Source organism: Melanerpes formicivorus, unplaced genomic scaffold (genome assembly GCF_026170545.1).
Source record: "Melanerpes formicivorus ecotype bairdi unplaced genomic scaffold, bMelFor1.0.p_v2 SCAF_1, whole genome shotgun sequence".
Taxonomy (NCBI): Eukaryota; Metazoa; Chordata; class Aves; order Piciformes; family Picidae; genus Melanerpes; species Melanerpes formicivorus.
This window is the reverse complement of record NW_027142353.1, coordinates 64,806,943-64,827,645: the sequence shown is the minus strand read 5'-3', so window position 1 is coordinate 64,827,645 and position 20,703 is coordinate 64,806,943. Positions and strand designations below refer to the sequence as shown.

The following is a 20,703-nucleotide window of genomic DNA, read 5'->3' as shown; positions in this document are numbered from 1 at the left end:
TAAGCCACAAGGACAGTGTTTCTCTTTCTCAGGTGATACGTGGTCACTCGTTTTCCCCATGTTGTCTGTGTAACCAAAGTGTTTTGCCTGTCACCTTTTCCAAGTTATCCTTTTAGGCAAAGTAGAACCTCTTTTATAGCTAGACAGGACTTCCATTTTCCAGTTTATCTGTGTCATGGCACTGCTGTATTTCTCTGCTGTTAGCATTCTTCAGAAGGCTGAGGATGAGAGGGAGAAGAAGCGGATCAGCAAAACCATCTGCACACAGAAGCGTTCATGTGCTGCAGCAGATTGCAAAGAGGAGCACAACCCACACTGGTTTGTCAGCTGTTGTTAAAGGAGTGGATCTCAAAGTGCTGCCATACTATGAGCTAGCATTACAGGAACTCCTTAGTTGTTGTATGGCTTTCAACTAAGATAAGCCTTACTTAAAAGAAAATCCTAAAAGCCATAGTATTATGCTACCTCTGCACTGGACATAGCACAGCTGCAGCCCTAATGTCTGTTGCATTACCAGCAAGAAAACAGGGCTTGTGGTGGATACTGGTGGTCCCAACTGCTCAGTTTTACTGCTGTACCTCTCCCAGCAAGCCTACAACTCCTCTGGCCTTCTCTAGATTGTTCCTGCCTGGCGGTGCTGCTGGTGGTCCTTTGTATGTGGGCAATGCAGATGGCACAGCATGCAGTGTGTGTTCTGAGCAAGGAGCTATAGTGCAATATTAAGGTTTTGTGATGTCAGTGTGTTTGAGCTGTTTAAGTAGAGTTCTCAGTCTTTGAAACTTGAAGCTCCTTAAAGCAACCACGTTCCTGTTTCACGTGGGATGCAAACCTAACTTTTTTACTGATCCCCCTTTTGTATTTAAAAGTGACAAGCCAATCTCTTTGAAGATGCTTCATTAAATATGTGTCTGTTCTTCTGGGTTATTTAAATAAAGGCTGTTTTATGAACTACAACAGGAAGGAACCTGTCTCCATCTGTCATCCCCTAGTGCAACACCTGTGGTGGCTGCTAAACCCTGAGCAAACTGGTGGCACAGTACACATCCAGCTGGCAGCCAGGCACCAGTGGTGTCCCCCAGGGATCAGTGCTGGGCCCCATGCTCTTTAACATCTTCATTGATATGGTTTAGTTGATTAGATGGTGTTGGGTGATAGGTTGGACTCAATGATCTCAAAGAACTTTTCCAACCTGGTTAATTCTATTCTATTCTATTCTATTCTATTCTATTCTATTCTATTCTATTCTATTCTATTCTATTCTATTCTATTCTATTCTATTCTATTCTATTCTATTCTATTCTATTCTATTCTATTCTATTCTATTGCAAAGGGACCTCGACAGGCTGGACAGATGGGCAGAATCCAACGGCAGGAGATTTAACACATCCAAGTGCCAGGTTCTGCACACTGGCCACAACAACCCCATGCAGTGCTACAGGCTGGGCTCAGAGTGGCTGGAGAGCAGCCAGGCAGAGAGGGACCTGGGGGTGCTGGTTGATGGTAGGCTGAACATGAGGGAGCAGTGTGCCCAGGCAGCCAAGAGGGCCAATGGCATCCTGGCCTGCATCAGGAACAGTGTGGCCAGCAGGAGCAGGGAGGTCATTCTGCCCCTGTACACTGCACTGGTTAGGCCACACCTCGAGTCCTGTGTCCAGTTCTGGGTCCCTCAGTTTAGGAAGGAGGTTGACTTGCTGGAACGAGTCCAGAGAAGAGCAACAAAGTTGGTGAGGGGTTTGGAACACAGCCCTGTGAGGAGAGGCTGAGGGAGCTGGGGCTGCTCAGCCTGGAGAAGAGGAGACTCAGGGGTGATGTTATTACTCTCTACAACTACCTGAAGGGAGGTTGTAGACAGGCTGATGATGGTCTCTTCTCCCAGGCAACCAGTACCAGAACAAGAGGACACAGTCTCAGGCTGCTTGGTGCCATGGGTTAGCTGTTTGGGTGGGTTGGATTGGTTGATGGGTTGGACATGATGATCTTGAAGGTCTCTTCCAACCTGGTTTGGTTTATTCTAAAGGTTTATTCTATTCTACTCAGGGATGAGTAGAGGGGCACGCTATTCATGCTGGCCACAGTACTCCTGATACAGGCCAGAATGCTGTTTGGTTTCTTGACCACCTGATCACACAGATGGTTCAGACAGACGTCAACCATGTCCCTTGCACACATAAAAAGTTCAGGTACCTAAAGCAACTGAAGCAAAACCTCTCAACCAGCATAAAATAGGTGGGGGTTTTGTCTGCTCTTTCCCTCATACTTGTGCTAAACTAGGAAGAGAGACTGACATGATGCTGCAGAGTACAGAACTATGCCTCCATGCTAGGGGTCTGACCTGCAGGATGAGAAACAGACTCGAGGCCTGCTTGTCTGTTTGACATCCAGGAATGTGTTTGCACCGCTGCATAGCAGTGCCGGGGACCCAGCTCCCTGCTGTCCCTGCTGTCCTCATTGTTCAAACATTGGCTCATTCCTGAGCCCTGTCTCAGGCTCTCTCCAAGACAAATTCTGAGCACCCTCCTGGGAACTCGGAAGAGCACTTCAAGAAGAGCTCTCAAAAATGCCATAGGGATGAGACCATAGCAAAGTGATTGCCACCTCCTCCCACACCCTTTTAGTATACCCCATCAAGTTTTGCACCTTCAGAGACCCTGATGGCATGCTTTTAGGATACCTGTCCTTAGCTTCAAATTGTTAGGAACTCTTCTGGTGTTCTCTGGCACATCATAGTGCTTTCAACTGAAATTATGTCCTAATATCCCCACACTCCTGTGAGACATGTGAGGCTCAGAGACAAGGACAGTGTATCATGACACAGCTGGTCTGCTCTAGATGGAGCTAAGCCCTACACACCATGGAAACAAATGAGTTGATATCTTAGAAGCAGGAATCATTTGTAGACCTTCAGTTGTTTAGGTGGACAGGAATGGCAGTCATGTCCTCAAAAGCCCTGCCTGCAGAGAAAAGTTACACCTAAGATGTGGCTGGGAAACTGATCTAAAGGAGGTAGAAGTTTCCATGTCTTTGTTTAGTAGACAAAGGCAATTTTTCTTCTGTCCAGGACATTACAGTGATGACTTGATTCTTCCCTGCTTCTGTGAGGTACATTAAGTGACTCACCACTGATGTCAAGACTGGGGGCAGCCTGGGCTGTAGTGATCATGCACTGCAGGGCTGGAGCACCTCTGCCGTGAGGACAGTCTGAGGGAGCTGGGACTGTTCAGTCTGGAGAAGAGAAGGCTCTGAGGACACCTAATTGTGGCCTTCCAGTATCTTAAGGGGGCTACAAGAAAGCTGGGGAGGGACTTTTGAGAGTGTCATATAAGACTAAGGGAAATGGAACCAAAATAGAAATGTGTAGATTCAGATTGGATGTTAGGAAGAAGTTCTTCCCCATGAGGGTGATGAAACACTGAAACAGGTTGCCCAGGGAGGTGGTAGAAGCCTCACCCCTGGAGGTTTTTAAGGCCAGGCTGGATGTGGCTCTGGGCAACCTGCTCTAGTGTGAGGTGTCGATGACAGGGGCGTTGGAACTAGATGACCCTTGAGGTCCCTTCCAACCCTGACAATTCTATGATTCTGTGATTCTGCAATCCTAAGTGACATGGGACAGGCAAGAAGCAGAGTCAGGACTCTTAAATTTTAGGAAGGCAAACTTCCAGCTCCTTAGGGAATTAGTTAGCATGAGCCCATGACATGAAAAGGGATCCTCAGGGACAGAGGAGCACAGCAGAACTGTCCGGGCAACCTGTTCCAGTGTCTCACCAACCTATTTCATTGTCTCACCAGACATGCCCAGTCATGGTGTACCAGACACGAGCTGTGGGACAACAGGACCCCTCTCTCTCTCTGCCAAGCCCCTGAGACCTGTGGCATCATGTGAGTGCCTCTGCAGGTGCAGACTGTCACAGCCTGCTGGCTTCCACGCACGGCTAGAAGCCTGCGTCAGTAGCAGAGCTGGCTGTGTGCTCTCACCAGCGCTCCAGAGATGTATGAACAGGGCAGTGAATAACAGATCTTCCCAGTCTCCTGGGAAACTGCTGCTCTAAACCTTTGCCTGTGTGTCCACATACAGTTTCTGGCTTTGTTTAGAGGGATAAGACATCCCTGAAGCCCTTGAAACACGTTTCCTACTTTTTAGTAGCTGTTGCTTCTTTTTAAGACCATGAAAGTCTGATTTTGGTGGCAGCACCTGCCCAGGGCCCCCCTTTGCTGGCTGGGCATGTACCACACAGTTCTGTACACATGAAACAGAACTGAAATTCATGCATGGATCATAGAATCAGAGAATCAATAAGGTTGGAAAAGACCTCAGAGATCATCAAGTCCAACTTATCACCCAACACCTCAGGACTAACTAAACCATGGTTTCAAGTGCCACGTCCAACCCCAATTGAACTCCTCCAGGGATGATTGTGGCCGGTTGACGTTGCCCCCTTAAGAAAGGGAATATGGTGGACGGAAGTTGGTAAACGGAAGGAATAGTCTAAACCAATTTCATTGGACGAGTGGGAGGAAGCACTTCTGAGCTGGGACTAAACTGGACATTTCCACGACTTTTCAGTCAGTCTTGCTTCCGTCTTTGCTCCGTGCAGCAGCTTTCTGTGCTGGGCTTTCTGCCAAGGCCCCGGCCTTGAAAACCAGATAACAGGCCTGTATACTAACTCCCTTCCAATTAACACAAACTGCTTCTAACTTTTTTTTCCTCTCTTCTCTTTCTCTTTCTATCCCATTCTGGGGAAAGGGGGGGAAGAGAGGGGAGAGCGGAGGTGGGGGACCCCTCTCTGCCGAGGGGGGCACTCTCATTTCTGTGTTACTCTGTTGTATATCTTTGTATATATTGTAGATATTGTAAATTTGTAAATAATTCCCTGCAAACCCTACATCGCTTTGTAAATATAGCTCCACTGCTTTGCTAATTCAGCTTGCGAGTTTTTTTTCCTTTCCCTTCAATTTTTTTTTCCCTTTTACTTTACAAGGGGGAAGGGAGGAGGCTTCTTGGCCTTACCCCTTCCATCCCACCACATTTTTTTTATTGGCGTACCCAACGTGCGGCAGATAATTAGTTTAATTTATTATTTGATTGATTTAGTGTTTTCTAGCTGAATTAGCAAACATGAAGGTATTGTGGTTTGTGGAGCGATTATTCTTTTCAATTTTTGGGGCTCTGATTTACAGGTATTGTCTGGGTTTGATTTTGGATTACCTGGGCAAATATTTGGTGCGGACAATTTATATGTGGGTTATGTATAGAGTTAAATTATGGTATGGAAAATGTATTAATTTATTATGGCCAGTGAGATACAGGAATGTTACCTCCACCACTCTCCCAATTGAGATAAAGGGTTTTAAGATTCCGCCTGAGGAGACAGTAACTTTAGGTGATGCCTGGGATCCAAAGATGATTTATGTGATGTGTATAATTCTGCTGCTGGTGATAACTAATGTGTTTTCTCTGTATTCCTTGTGGCGAGAGAAAAAGGTGTCCAGGGCGTGTTTTGTTATTAAAACTAGATCAAAAAGAAAACGCCGTGGCTCTCGATCAGTCCCAGAGTCATCTAGTGACGAGGACTGTGGAGAACCCGTGTCAGTTAAAAAGAAGGCTAAAAAGTTAATTGGTAAAGCAGCTCTAAATGACTTTGCTGATTCTAGCAAGCAGCCAAGGGCATCGGCTGGTATCAACATGGCGCCTACTCCTTCTCCTTCTTCTTCTTCTCCGTCGGCCATTAATGGAGCAACGTCACTTCCACCCACTCCCTCGGTGGGACCGGAAGTCACTGCCCCAGCAGCTGATTTATCTCAGGACCTGTCAGCTTCCATTAAGGTGGCTGTAAATTCAAACACAGCTCCAGTTAAGGTGGCTCCTTTAAAGACTAGAGCTGGAAAGGGCAAAGATGGAGAAGAAGAGGAGGAGACTGATCCTGGTGAGGGGCCCTCTACTCTAAAAGATCCTGCTCAGGAGGAAGAGAAGGTTTGTTTTAAAGATCTAGCTAACCTAGTGAGATCAAAGCAGGATAGAGATGAAGCTAGGAAAGCAGCTGGCAAAGGTGGTTCTCAGCTTAAAGAGATCCTTAGGAGAATGACAGCAGGATTTTATGGGCAAAGAATCCAGGGAGATGAAGATGAAGATGATATTACGGACTGTTCGTCACCACGGGAAGAATTGCGAAATGTCCGTAAAGATTTCACCAGGGCAGATAAGGAGCCAGTTCTAGCTTGGCTTAGTAGGTGTTATGATACAGGTGCTTCAGCTCTAACAGTTGGAGACAAGTCAGCAGCTCAGTTAGGAACTCTCTCAAGGGACAATGGAATAGATAGACATCTAGGTGAAGCTCTCGGTAAGGTTAATCTGTGGATACGCCTTTTAATAGCGGTTGCCCTGAGATACCCTTCCCGAGATGATCTTCCCTGGAATCCTAAACCCTGGACTACCATAGATGAGGGAATTAAGCGCTTGAGAGAATTTGCTGTTAGAGAGCTACTCTATGGTGAACATGAAACTCTGAATCCTGATGACGTTCCTGTGGGTATTGGTCTTGCTAAAAAGATCATCAAACTTGCTCCTTCTAATTATGCAAACATTCTGGCAAGCAGAATTGTGTCAAGAAGTTATGGTGGAGCTTCTCCCACGGTTGGCCAATTCAGTGATCAAATGAGACAATTGGAGGATAGCATGACACGTGGTTCTTTGGTTTCGGCCATTAAAACGATGTCTGGTGATATACAGAATTGCATAAGAGAGTTAAAAGATGAATTTAGAAACTCCATATCCCAATTGGCACAAAGGGATAATTTCAATTCTTCCTCCAGATGGGTACAAGTTTCATCTGTGAGGAATACACGTCCTCCAAGGAGGTCATTCCAAAACAGGACATTCCAAAACAGGTCGTTCCAAAACAGACCACCAAGGCAATCACGTAGAACTATTTGGATAACTCTGCGTGATCAGTTTGGTGAGAACATGAACCGCTGGGATGGCCAACCAACTTCTAATCTTTTCAGGAGACTGAGGGAATTGCAAAGTGGCAGAACCCGAGGTAGCAATACCAGAAGGGTAGCTGTTACTTCTACAGTTCCCCAGAACGACTCTTATGGCTCCAACAGTGGCTCCAGTTATAACATGCAAAGTTATAACCCTGCACAATATGTGCAATGCACATGTGCACATGTTCCCCATAACTAGGGGTGCCCTGCCTCCCGCCAGGGGGAGGAGAGGGATAACAGAGATAATAGAATCTATTGGGATGTGTACATCCAGTGGCCTGGCACTTCACAATTTCAGAAGTACAGGGCCTTGGTTGACACAGGAGCTCAGTGCACCATAATACCATCAAATTATCAGGGATCAGAGTCTATAACTATTCTGGGAGTCACTGGTGGATCTCAAGAGTTAAGTAAGGTAGAGGTTAATATAAGTTTAACTGGTAAACAATGGAGGAAGCATACAGTTGTGACCGGACCTGATGCACCTTGTATTTTGGGAATTGATTTTCTGAGAGAAGGGCGTTTCAAAGACCCTAGAGGTTACAAATGGGCTTTTGGAGTAGCTTCTATAGAAATTGATGGACAAAAATTGAAGCTGTCTGCCAGACCTGAACTTTCTGATGGATCTGCAGTTGTGGGACAACATAAGATACAGGACATTAAATTGCCGGTTGCTTCTCAGACTGTGCATCACAGACAATACAGAACCAATCGTGACTCTTTGTTGCCCATTCAGAATCTGATTCGTCAGTTGGAGAGTCAGAAAGTCGTCAGCAAAACTCATTCACCTTTCAACAGTCCAGTGTGGCCTGTGCGGAAGCAGAATGGAGACTGGCGTCTGACGGTAGACTACCGAGCCCTAAATGAAGTGACACCACCTATGAGTGCAGCAGTACCAGACATGATGGAGCTACAGTATGAGCTGGAATCCAAAGAGGCCAAATGGTATGCTACCATAGACATTGCTAATGCATTTTTCTCTATTCCCATAGCAGAGGAATGCAGGCCTCAGTTTGCTTTCACCTGGAGAGGAATCCAGTACACTTTCAACAGGCTGCCAATGGGCTGGATCCACAGCTCAAGCATCTGTCATGCAGTGATCCATGATGCTCTGGAGAAAGGCGGTGCTCCAGAACACATCCAGTTCATCGATGATATCATCGTCTGGGGTAAAACTGCTGAGGAAGTCTTCAAGAAAGGTAACAAAATCATTGACATTCTTCTGAATGCAGGTTTTGCCATCAAGCGAGACAAGGTGAAAGGACCTACCACAGAGATTCAGTTTCTGGGAGTGAAGTGGCAGGATGGACGCCGACACATTCCAGTGGATGTGGTAAACAGAGTCTCCACCATGGCAAGTCCCACAAACAAGCAAGAGACCCTACGTTTCTTGGGGATAGTGGGATTTTGGAGACTACACATTCCTGGATACAGTCAGATTGTGAAACCTCTGTATGATGTGACTCGAAAGAGAAACCATTTCCACTGGGGACCTGAACAACAAGCAGCCTTTGACCAGATAAAGCAAGAGGTAGTTCAAGCAATGGGTCTGGGACCTGTCCGAGATGGTCCAGACATTAAGAACATTTTGTACACGGCTGCAAGTGACAATGGTCCAACCTGGTGCTTGTGGCAAAAAGCTCCAGGTGAGACACGTGGACGACCTCTTGGTTTCTGGAGTCGAGGTTACAGAGGTTCAGAGGCTAATTATACTCCAACAGAGAAAGAAATTCTAGCTGCCTATGAAGGAGTAAAAGCATCTTCTGAAGTGATTGGAACTGAATCACAACTTCTTCTAGCTCCCAGATTACCAGTTTTGAATTGGATGTTCAAAGGCAAAGGATCCACACCACATCATGCCACAGACTCAACCTGGTCCAAGTGGATGGCTCTGATAACACAGAGAGCTCGAATGGGAAATCTTGAAAGACCTGGTCTAGTGGAGGTGATCTCAAGTTGGCCTGAAGGTATCAACTGTGCTAAACCTCCAGAGGAGAAAGTAACTCGTGCTGAGGAAGCTCCTCCTTACAATGACCTTTCTGATGATGAAAAGAAATATGCTTTGTTCACAGACGGTTCCTGTCGTCTTGTTGGAAACAAGCGAAGGTGGAAGTCTGCAGTGTGGAGTCCAACACGCCGAGTTGCAGAGGCGAAAGATGGAGAAGGAGAATCCAGTCAGTTCGCAGAGGTAAAAGCTGTCCAGCTAGCTCTCGACGTGGCTGAACGTGAGAGATGGCCAAAGCTTTATCTCTACACCGACTCATGGATGGTAGCCAATGCTCTATGGGGTTGGCTAAAGAACTGGAAGAAGAGTGGTTGGCAGAGAAAAGGAAAACCCATTTGGGCAGCCAACCTGTGGCAGGACATTGCTGACCGAATCGAGAGAATTCCAGTGAAAGTGAGACACATCGATGCTCACATTCCTAAGAGCAAAGCTACTGAGGAACAGCAACACAACCATCAGGCAGATCTAGCTGCAAGAGTTTCTCAAGTAGACATGGACTCTAATCTTGATCTCGACTGGAAACACCGAGGTGAGATGTTCTTAGCTCGGTGGGCTCACGATTCGTCAGGACATCAAGGCAGAGATGCAACATACCAATGGGCTCGTGACAGATCCATAGACATTTCCATGGATGCTATCACACAAGTCATCCATGACTGTGACATTTGTGCTGCTATTAAGCAGGCAAAACGACTTAAGCCCTTGTGGTATGGTGACAGATGGTCCAAGTACAAGTATGGTGAAGCTTGGCAGATTGACTACATCACTCTACCACGTTCTCGTTCTGGTAAGCAATACGTGCTTACTATGGTAGAGGCAAACACTGGATGGTTGGAAACTTATCCAGTTCCACATGCAACTGCACGCAACACCATTCTCGGTCTGGAGAGACAAATCCTGTGGAGACACGGAACTCCAGAGAGGATTGAGTCAGACAACGGAACTCATTTCAAGAACAACCTTGTAAAGAACTGGGCAAAAGAGCACGGTATTGAGTGGATATTCCACATTCCCTACTATGCACCAGCTTCAGGGAAGATTGAACACTACAATGGTTTGTTGAAGACCACTCTCAAAGCCATGGGGGGTGGATCTTTGAAAAACTGGGAAAAGCATTTAGCACAAGCAACCTGGCTGGTAAATAGTAGAGGTTCAGTGAACCGAGCTGGACCTGCACATTCAGATTTGCTACGGAAAGTAGAAGGTGATAGAGTTCCTGTTGTTAGAGAAAAGAATCTGTTAGGTAAAACTGTTTGGGTATTTTCACCCTCAGGAGAGGCTAAACCTGTCCGAGGGGTGGTTTCAGCTGAAGGTCCGGGTCACACTTATTGGGTAATGCAAGAGAATGGTGAAATTCAGTGTATTCCACAAAGAAATTTAACTTTAGCTGAAAGAGGTTAATTTCAAACTGTTGTACAGCTACATCGCGTCCAAAGGAGGAATCAACGAGGAATCTACGGTGCACGAACCCTGAGATCCCTGAGAGCCCTGAGTCAACTAAGAGACCCTGAGATTCCCTGTTTCCCTTTTCTTCGCTTCGTCAGTGAAGAAATGAACTGTTTTCCATTTTTCTCATTTTCTGATTTTCTTGGACTTTTGAATCATCTACATCTGAGCATAGCCGGAATGGACTATGAACTTTACTCACGAACTGTAAATATCGTTTTGGATTAGATGGACAGTGTGAACAGCCAATGAAATTGTTTAGAAGGGGTGGACTGTGGCCGGTTGACGTTGCCCCCTTAAGAAAGGGAATATGGTGGACGGAAGTTGGTAAACGGAAGGAATAGTCTAAACCAATTTCATTGGACGAGTGGGAGGAAGCACTTCTGAGCTGGGACTAAACTGGACATTTCCACGACTTTTCAGTCAGTCTTGCTTCCGTCTTTGCTCCGTGCAGCAGCTTTCTGTGCTGGGCTTTCTGCCAAGGCCCCGGCCTTGAAAACCAGATAACAGGCCTGTATACTAACTCCCTTCCAATTAACACAAACTGCTTCTAACTTTTTTTTTCCTCTCTTCTCTTTCTCTTTCTATCCCATTCTGGGGAAAGGGGGGGAAGAGAGGGGAGAGCGGAGGTGGGGGACCCCTCTCTGCCGAGGGGGGCACTCTCATTTCTGTGTTACTCTGTTGTATATCTTTGTATATATTGTAGATATTGTAAATTTGTAAATAATTCCCTGCAAACCCTACATCGCTTTGTAAATATAGCTCCACTGCTTTGCTAATTCAGCTTGCGAGTTTTTTTTCCTTTCCCTTCAATTTTTTTTTCCCTTTTACTTTACAAGGGGGAAGGGAGGAGGCTTCTTGGCCTTACCCCTTCCATCCCACCACAATGATGACTCCACCACCTCCCTGGGCAGCACATTCCTATGACCAATTACTCTTTCTGGGAAGAACTTTCTCCTCACCTCCAGACTAAACTTCCCCTGGCACAGCTTGAGACTGTGTCCTCTTGTTCTGGTGCTGGTTGCCTGGGAGAAGAGACCAACCCCCACCTGGCTACAACCTCCCTTCAGGTAGTTGTAGACAGCAAGAAGGTCTCCCCTGAGCCTCCTCTTCTCCAGGCTAAGCAACCCCAGCTCCCTCAGCCTCTCCTCACAGGGCTGTGCTCCAAACCCCTCCCCAGCCTCATTGCCCTTCTCTGGACACCTTCAAGTGTCTCAATATTCTTCTTAAACTGAGGGGCCCAGAACTGGACACAGGACTCAAGGTTCAGCCAACTGTCAACTAGTACCCCCGGGTCGCTTTCTGCCTGGCTGCTCTCCAGCCCTTCTCTGGACACCTTCCAGCAACTCAACATCTTTCCTAAACTGAGGGGCCCAGAACTGGACACAGGACTCAAGGTGTGGCTGAGCACAGGGCACAATGACTTCCCTGCTGCTGGCCACACTATTTCTGATCCAGGCCAGGATGCCATTGGACTTCTTGGGCCACCTGGGCACACTGCTGGCTCATGTTCAGCCAGCTGTCAACCAGCACCTCCAGGTCCCTTTCTGCTTGGATGCTCTCCAGCCACTCTGTCCCCAGCCTGTAGCACTGCATGGGGTTGTTGTTTCCAAAGTGACTCAATGGTGTGGTCCTGGATCAGTGTTGTGCAGACCTTATCTACTCATGGTCAAGAGCTGTGTAGCTTCATCCAGCTGAGATGAAGCTGAGCTGGGAGCTTGTGCTGAGCTCAGCAACTTTATTGCACAAATATAACCTGCATCTTCTCTTCTCTTCTAGGGGAGGAGAGGGAGAGGAGAGGGAGAGGAGAGGGAGAGGAGAGGGAGAGGAGAGGGAGAGGAGAGGAAGAGGAGAGGAAGAGGAGAGGGAGAGGAGAGGGAGAGGAGAGGGAGAGGAGAGGGAGAGGAGAGGGAGAGGAGAGGGAGAGGAGAGGGAGAGGAGAGGGAGAAGAGAGGGAGAGGAGAGGGAGAGGAGAGGGAGAGGAGAGGGAGAGGAGAGGGAGAGGAGAGGGAGAGGAGAGGGAGAGGAGAGGGAGAGGAGAGGGAGAGGAGAGGGAGAGGAGAGGGAGAGGAGAGGAGAGGAGAGGAGAGGAGAGGAGAGGAGAGGAGAGGAGAGGAGAGGAGAGGAGAGGAGAGGAGAGGAGAGGAGAGGAGAGGAGAGGAGAGGAGAGGAGAGGAGAGGAGAGGGAAGACCTACACTGATCATGTACACAAACTGCCTGACCACCTCAGGGCTGCTGTCTTAAGGGAATGTTAAGGGGGACAATGGGACTTGGTTTAAGGGTTCAAAGCAGGCAGAAAGAAAAATTGATTCTGCATATCAATGGAACAAATTATTCTGACTCCTGGGGCCTTCACAAAGGGTAGTGAAATAGCACTGGATTCAAAGGGAGAGACTGATAAGCCCCCTGAAAGGGTAGGCCAGCTGCCAGGAGCAGCGGGTGCTTCAGTCCTTTTAAATACTCCATTGTGAAAGATGTGCACAAGGCTTAAAATTATTTCAGACATGCTATTTATTGCAGGACATGTTGTTTCAGGTTTTTAGCTTCCCTTTTATAGTCATTTCTAAAAGGATTTTTCTCCCTTGACTGTGGAACTGGTGGACCCTGCTGTGACAGTCGCGCTCGTTTCCACCGCGCAGAAAGAATCGTTGCTCCCCTGTGCCATCCAAGGCGAAGCTTGCAGAAGGGTCACTGCTTTTTTTTTCCCACTATTCAGAACCAGATTTTCTTCTGCCAAGAACCTCAGAACTACTCCAGACAGCTGGAGTCACATAGATTTCCTTCTCCCTCTTCAAATATATCAGACTGGTTCAATCACCAGAGGACATCTTGCAGAGAAGTGCTCCGCTTTCCTTACTTGCTCTCAGGGATATAACCTGTCCTCTCAAAGCAGTTAGCTCGTTTATGGATTCAGTCCAGAGAGCTAGCATCCTAACTGGGATGGCATGTCCCACATGTTTGACCTGAGGAGTACCCAGGTGCTTTAACAGAATGAGTGAGCAACATTCAAAGACAAAAAGGCAAACTGTGGGATCCTTCAGCTGCTGCTTGACAATAATGAAAGGAGCTCTGAGCAGAAAGTCCTATTCCAAACTCATAGTGTCCAATTACTTGTTCTCCAGCTGTGGGTGATGGTCTGCTCAAGTAGCTTTCTGGGTTTAGTCCTCTGTGTGAAGAAAAGCTTTCTGAATATTCATGACTTTATCTCAGGAAGGAAACATTCTGTGTCATTGAGTTGTGAGGTGATCCAAAGCCAATATGACGAAGACAGAGTTCCTTTCTGGGAAGTTTTTGCCTTCTCCCCTGTAGGGCTGCAGGCCATTATCATCTGCCTGCACCAAGCATGCAGCTTGACCATACCACCCCCTGCACAACCTCTTTGGTGTTATCATGAGTGTCTGCACAGTTCCTAAGCAGGCCAGGCCCCCACGTGGTTCCCCCATTTTGGGTCTAGCCAAATCTATCTGCAGCCCTTATGAACTTCCCAAGGCCACCGCTTAGCTCACAGCTACTATAGGCTCAACTGCAGAGATGTCTGTCTTTCCTGACTGGATTTTGGAGGCTGATGGAAGGACATGGGAGGTCTGCAACCTCCTGAAGTTGCCATTTTCTGGCCAAGCCAGTCGGTAGGATGGGCCTGTGGAGGGCAGCCTCTGTTCTGTGGGCATGGGAGGCTTTCTGCACATGTTGAGCAGAGCCTTCAGTTCTGATCGGAAGCTGTCATTGAGCCAGCAGTAGATGAAAGGATTGTAGCAGGTGCTGCTCATTGCAAACCAGTGAAAGGCAAAGTAGAGGGCATTGTTGGTGTGGATGGTCTGGCTGGAGAGGAGGACAACATAGCAATTCAGGGGGAACCAGCAGACTGCAAAGAGGAAGACAATAAGCATCAGCATCTTGATGGTCTTCTTATTCTTCCTGCGGAGGGCAAAGTATTGCTCAGTGGTGACGTCCCCGATGACGTTGCGCAGCCAGAGTTTCTTGGCCACCGTCGTGTAGGCAGCAGAGATGATCAGAAGGGGCAGCACATAGAGCAAAATGAAGGTTGTTAGGTCGAGGTACTTCCAAAAGAGGTCAGCAGGCTCAGGAAAGTCTGGCAGACACAGGCACCGGGTCACCTCCTCACTGCAAGTGGAGAGACCAGACAGGGGTTGAGAGCACTGAGGGTGAAGTACATCAGAAGCAAGGAGACAGGTGGGAGGGGGGTCCTGCCATAAAGCCTGGGGACAGACCTTTCATTGATGTAGCTGTGCCACAGTTAAGCAGGGCTCTGCTGCCCAAGGATTTGAGCCATGGAGCAGCTTATATGAGCAATATGGTGATAATTTCTCATGGGCATTCGTGGCCTTATGGTAGTTCTATTAATTTCATCCATAACCACATTCTCAGCTGCACAGAAGGAGACTTTAGTTCCTTGGCAAACATAAACAGCCTCTGCACATATTAAGGACCTTTCCCTCATTAAAGCACTTTCCAAATATCAAGGCTCATTACAGTGTTTTATGGAACAAACAGCTGAGGCTGCTGTGTTTGTTTTTTGATTGCTTGTCTCTTCTTTCCCACTTTCCCAGGGCTAAAAAGTAGATTAAAACCTGTCAGGTTTTAGGTTTTTCCCCATCTCTGATCTACCCAAAACCAGTCAGATTAGCCCATCAGGTAAAATGCCAATGTATAGAGGCAGAAACTCCAGGCCAGACCCTCTAAGTTCTTAGCCTACTTCATGTGGTTAACATGACAGAACAAAGGTAAAAATAATGAAGAAGAGAAACAAGGAGAAGCTGCAAAAGACATTTGATGAAAATCATCATCTAGATCCATATTCATAGTATCACAGTATCAGGCAGGGTTGGAAGGGACCACAAGGATCATCTAGTTCCAACCCCCCTGCCATGGGCAGGGACACCCCACACTAGATCAGCCTGGCCAGAGCCTCAGCCAGCCTGGGCTTAAACACCTCCAGGGACGGGACCCCAACCACCTCCCTGGACAACCCATTCCAGGGTTTCACCACTCTCATGGGGAAGAACTTCCTCCTCACCTCCAGCCTGAATCTCCCCACCTCCAGCTTCATTCCATTCCCCCTAGTCCTAGCACTACCTGAGATCCTGAGCAGTCCCTCCCCAGCCTTCCTGTAGCCACCTTCAGATACTGGAAGGCCACAGTGAGGTCACCTCAGAGCCTTCTCTGCTCCAGACTGAACAGCCCCAGCTCCTTCAGTCTGTCCTCACAGGAGAGGTGCTCCAGCCCTCTGATCGTCCTTGTGGCCCTTCTCTGGACACGTTCCAGCACCTCCAGATCCCTCTTGGAATAGGGGCTCCAGAAGTGGAGGCAGTACTCCAGGTGGGGTCTCACCAGAGCTGAGCAGAGGGGGAGAATCACCTCCCTTGACCTGCTGGCCACACTTCTCCTGATGCAGCCCAGGATCTGATTGGCTTTCTGGGCTGCAAGTGCACACTGAGAGCTCCTGGTGAGCTTCTCCTCCACCAGCACCCCCAAGTCTCTCTCCTCAGGGCTGCTTTCCAGCCAGTCACTGCCCAGCCTGGATTTGTGCCTGGGATTGCCTCGACCCAGATGCAGGACCCTGCCCTTGGTCTTGTTGAACCTCATGAGGTTGGCTTGTGCCCACCTCTCCAGCCTGGCAAGGTCCCTCTGGATGGCCTCCCTTCCCTCCAGCCTGTCTGCTGCAGCACACAGCTTGGTGTCATCAGCAAACTTGCTGAGGGTGCACTCACTGCCACTGTCCATGGCACCCACAGTGAAGTTGTACAAGACGAGTCCCTGCCAGGGGGAAGAACTGCCCATCGTAAGTGAAGATCAGGTTCGTGATCACCTTAAGAACCTGAAAGTGTTCAAGTCCATGGGACCCGAGGGGATACACATATTTGTCTGTCCTCCACAGCAGAAGATGCCCAACTATGACTACTGAGTTTGGCTTCCAGGGGAGAGTGTGCAGGAAAGCAAAGCACATCCTTACCTGTATTCAAAGGTGAAGAGTTTTTGGTAGATAGCATGTGGTAGAGAAAAGCAGGTTGCCATGATCCAGATGACAGAGATACAGATCACACCTTTTGCAGTGGATATGCGAGGTTTCAGAGGGTGCATTATAACCTGTGCAAGATAAACCCATACTCAGGCCCAGGGCATCTCAGGAAATAATTATATCATCCTCTTTCAGCCTTCAATCTGTTACTTGACATGGAAATTCAGCGTGCAAGCAGTACAGTCCTCACTCAGCTCCCACTGACTTTAAGCTGTACATGAAAGCCTGAAATTTAACTCCATAAACATAAGAAAAGTAAGATCCCAGTCCTAGCTTTCAGTATTTGTGTCTAGGGAAGAAAAGCTGGGGGCCAGGCATCTTGCACATGTCTTCGTTTCAAGGCTCAGTTTAATTCATGGCAAAGAAAAAGGAAAGGGGAAGGGGAAAAGGGGAAAGGGGAAAGGGCAAAAAAGGGAAGGGGGAAAAAGGGAAGGGGGAAAAAGGGAAGGGGAAAGGAAAAGGGGAAGGGGAAAGGAAAAGGGGAAGGGGAAAGGAAAAGGGGAAGGGGAAAGGAAAAGGGGAAGGGGAAAGGAAAAGGGGAAGGGGAAAGGAAAAGGGGAAGGGGAAAGGAAAAGGGGAAGGGGAAAGGAAAAGGGGAAGGGGAAAGGGAAAGGGGAAGGGGAAAGGAAAAGGGGAAGGGGAAAGGAAAAGGGGAAGGGGAAAGGAAAAGGGGAAGGGGAAAGGAAAAGGGGGAGGGGAGGGGGAGGGGGAGGGGGAGGGGGAGGGGGAGGGGGAGGGGGAGGGGGAGGGGGAGGGGGAGGGGAAGGGGGAGGGGGAGGGGGAGGGGAAGGGGGAGGGGGGAGGGGAAGGGGGAGGGGAAGGGGGAGGGGAAGGGGGAGGGGGAGGGGGAGGGGAAGGGGGAGGGGAAGGGGGAGGGGGAGGAGAAAAATCTCAGAAAAATACTCTGAGAGTCTTCAGTATCAGTGACCCAAAGACCCATGGGTTTGTAGTTTAACCAGATCTCCCTGAACCTTGCCCAGACCATCTCTGGGGATGCTTCTGATGGCCAGTGCATTTTCTACCAATGAGAAGCTTCCTAGCAGAAAGTGTCCACTGTCAACTGTTTTGTGTGGTTGTTGGGTGACTCCATACTGATAATGCCCAACTGTCCCCAGCTTTGAGCTATTATCAACAGCAAACCACAGCCCAGCTCGGGACAGACACCCAGCGTGCTACAGTCAGCTCTCCAGGATTCAAGATGATGAGAAGCAAAGGGAGACAGAGCTGCATCCAGGAAAGTAACAGAATCACAGAATCAACCAGGTTGGAAGAGATCTCCAAGATCAAGTCCAACCAATAACCCAACCCCGACTAGACCATGGTACCAAGTGCCTCATCCAGACTTTCCTTAAACACCTTCAGGGACACCAACCCCACCACCTCCCTGGGCAGCCCAATCCAATGGCCAGTCTCTCTTTCTGTGAAAAACTTCCTTCTAAGATCTAGCCTAAACTTCCCCTGGCACAGCTTGAGACTGTGTCCTCTTGTTCTGATGCTGGTTACCTGGGGAAGTGACCAACCCCCAATCTATGTGCCTGCATCCATGGTGCTAGACAAACCACTGCAAATGGGAGCTGCCTGTCTGAATTGCTATCAAGATCTTGGACCTCCTCTTTGTTTGAGAGCTACTGGATTAACTACTGCAGAAAAGGTCCAGTTCCCTGCCTGGAAACTATCACAAGGCAATGGACATCTCCCACCTCCCACCTTTTCATCTTGCCCCCTCCCTGGGGGTGTTCAAGTCCAGGTTGGATGAGGCTTTTGAGCAGCCGAGTCTAGTTGAGAGGTGTCCCTGCCCGTGGCAGGGAGGTTGGAGTAGATGATCTCTAAGGTCCCTTCCAACCTAAGCCTATGATTCTATGATTCTATGATCTGACAGCAAGAACTCCTCCCCTACCCTGTCAGCTCCCCATACATCTGGCATTAACCTGGAAGCTGAAAAGGAAAGGAGAGGGGATCATCCTTTCTCATGTTGCATTCTCATGTGCCCCCTCAAGGTTTCTGTCTGTCCGGTTCAGAGAGCTCTCACCTGGTGCCTGTCCACGGCAATGGCTGTGAGGGTCAAGGCAGAGACGTGGAGGGAGCAGTACTGTGCAAACCTACTGACATGGCACATTTCCTTCCCAAATATCCAGGTACTGTTGACAAAGCGAGCCTAAAACCAGAACAGCATTAGTTTTGTGCTCCCCTACACACCTCCACATGTTTATAGGTATCTGAGACACCTCTGGCACATAATTCCTTGTGCTATGTAAAACACATTTTTGATGGATCAGGTTATTTGTATAACTGTATAATTTCCTGGCTTCTGAACCCTGAAGAGGTAGCTAAGTGCTGCTCAGGGGCACACCAATATCCTCTGGGACAATACAGCAGTGCAGTGTCATTCTGTTTCATTCACAGGCTGCTCTTGCACAGTCTAACTACTGAGTCAACATATTAGTCTTTCCCTTTTAAGCCCTCCTCACAGGACAGGGCTGACCTATGTGTCTTATCTTACTCAAAAGCAAAGGAGAGCTTTTCAACACATCCTGTAAAATGATCCTGTAAAGTGAGCATGAAGCTAATTTTCCAAGAGGTTCATTGTGTTACCTTGGAAATACTTCAGAGAACAGCTGCCCAGATACTACCAAGTACCAAGCAATCACCATGATGCTCTCATTGTTCAAGTGGAATGGAATGGAATGGAATGGAATGGAATGGAATGGAATGGAATGGAATGGAATGGAATGGAATGGAATGGAATGGAATGGAATAGAATAGAATAGAATAGAATAGAATAGAATAGAATAGAATAGAATAGAATTAACCAGGTTGGAAAAGACCTTTGAGATCATCCAGTCCAACCTATCAGCCAACACCATCTAATCAACTAAACCATGGCACCAAGCACCCCATCAAGTCTCCTCCTAAACACCTCCAGTGATGGTGACTCCACCACCTCCCTGGGCAGCACATTCCAATGGCCAATCTCTCTTTCTGGGAAGAACTTCTTCCTAACATCCAGCCTAAACCTCCCCCTACACAGCTTGAGACTGTGTCCTCTTGTTCTGGTGCTGGTTGCCTGGGAGAAGAGACCAACCCCCACCTGGCTACAACCTCCCTTCAGATCTTCAACTAAGTAACAGGCATTAGAGAAGAAAAAGACACGGAGTTTCCAAAGGGTAACTCCAATCCCTGTAACTGGGACTGCAGAGGGATCTGCAGCACATCCATGCACTGCCTACGGCGGCGTCCCGAAGGCAAGGCCGCCAAAGTAACTGTGATGCCTTTGTGGCATCTCTGCCCCACTCTTACCAGTGTGAAAGGTGTGTTGAGGAGCGTGATCATGATGTCAGCTACAGCCAGGTTCACAATGAATAAGCTGGTGGCGGAGTGCATGCGCTTGCTCTTGATGACAACGTGACAGACCAGGACGTTGCCGAAGAGGGAGAAGACCATGATGAAGGAGTAAGCTGTGATGAGCAGGGCTTTCACCGTGATGCTCTGCGACTCTGCTCCGTATCGGCTCCTGCCCACAAAGCTCTGCCAGTCAGCCAGGCTGTCGTTGTCCCAGGAAAACAAACCCGAGATGTTTGGGATTACAAAAGTCTTCTCCAGGCTCCCGTTAAGGTTCAGCTTCCCTGAGGTGACAAAAGTGTTAACCAAGTTGGGGAGGGAGAGCCAGACAAAACAGGGCAACATCTCCGAAAGGTTGCTCTGCTCCTCAAATTCGGAAGCAGCTCATTTGTGAGAGCGGAGCTCACGCCGTGTGCCAGCAAAGCCGTCCTCCCCTCGCTCAGCCCAGGCATGCCCATGGGCTGCAAACTCGGACGTGCCTCTCCTGCTCAGCTCGCAGCGGCTCTGGCTCCTTCAGCTGGCTTTATACCCCTAGGCAAGCTCCGAGCCGGGATCTTCCCCAGTCATTGGGCTGTATGACATTACTCCCGCTCTGACGTGCTGCTTTTCTACCCAGTCACGCTCCCCCAGGAGCTGCTCCAAGATAAGCACATCAGTGAGAAAGGCAAATCGATCTCTTCAGTCGTCAGCATCCTTTCTCTCCAGCAGCAGCCCGGCTCATGCAAATTCAGCGCTGTTTACCAACCAGCGGCGTGTGGCAGCTCTGCGCCCTCCCAGGACACGGCTCATTTAAGCTCAGTTCTGAGGGTCTGGCAGGCAAGTTTCAGCCTGTTTCACAGTGCGACACTTGGAAACTAGCATGGAATAGGGGGGTGACAGATGAGTGGTGAATAA

The 20,703-nt window shown here is 48.4% G+C and overlaps 1 protein-coding gene across 2 annotated transcripts; it reads right to left on the bottom strand.

Annotated features, from left to right (window-relative positions):
* Positions 1 to 12,941: 12,941 nt before the first annotated feature.
* GPR83 (G protein-coupled receptor 83) lies at positions 12,942 to 20,218 on the bottom strand. 2 transcript variants are annotated; one of them, XM_068143544.1, is made up of 4 exons: positions 19,768 to 20,218; positions 18,500 to 18,625; positions 16,405 to 16,538; positions 12,942 to 14,555 (listed from the first exon to the last, which is right to left on the bottom strand). In XM_068143544.1, the coding sequence occupies exons 1-4, from the start codon at positions 20,152 to 20,154 to the stop codon at positions 13,931 to 13,933; spliced, it is 1,272 nt and encodes a 423-aa protein (XP_067999645.1). In that variant the 5' UTR covers positions 20,155 to 20,218; the 3' UTR covers positions 12,942 to 13,930. The 2 variants fall into 2 exon arrangements, with proteins under 2 accessions (XP_067999645.1, XP_067999734.1); XM_068143633.1 differs by lacking the exon at positions 18,500 to 18,625.
* Between the last annotated feature and the right edge of the window lie 485 nt (positions 20,219 to 20,703).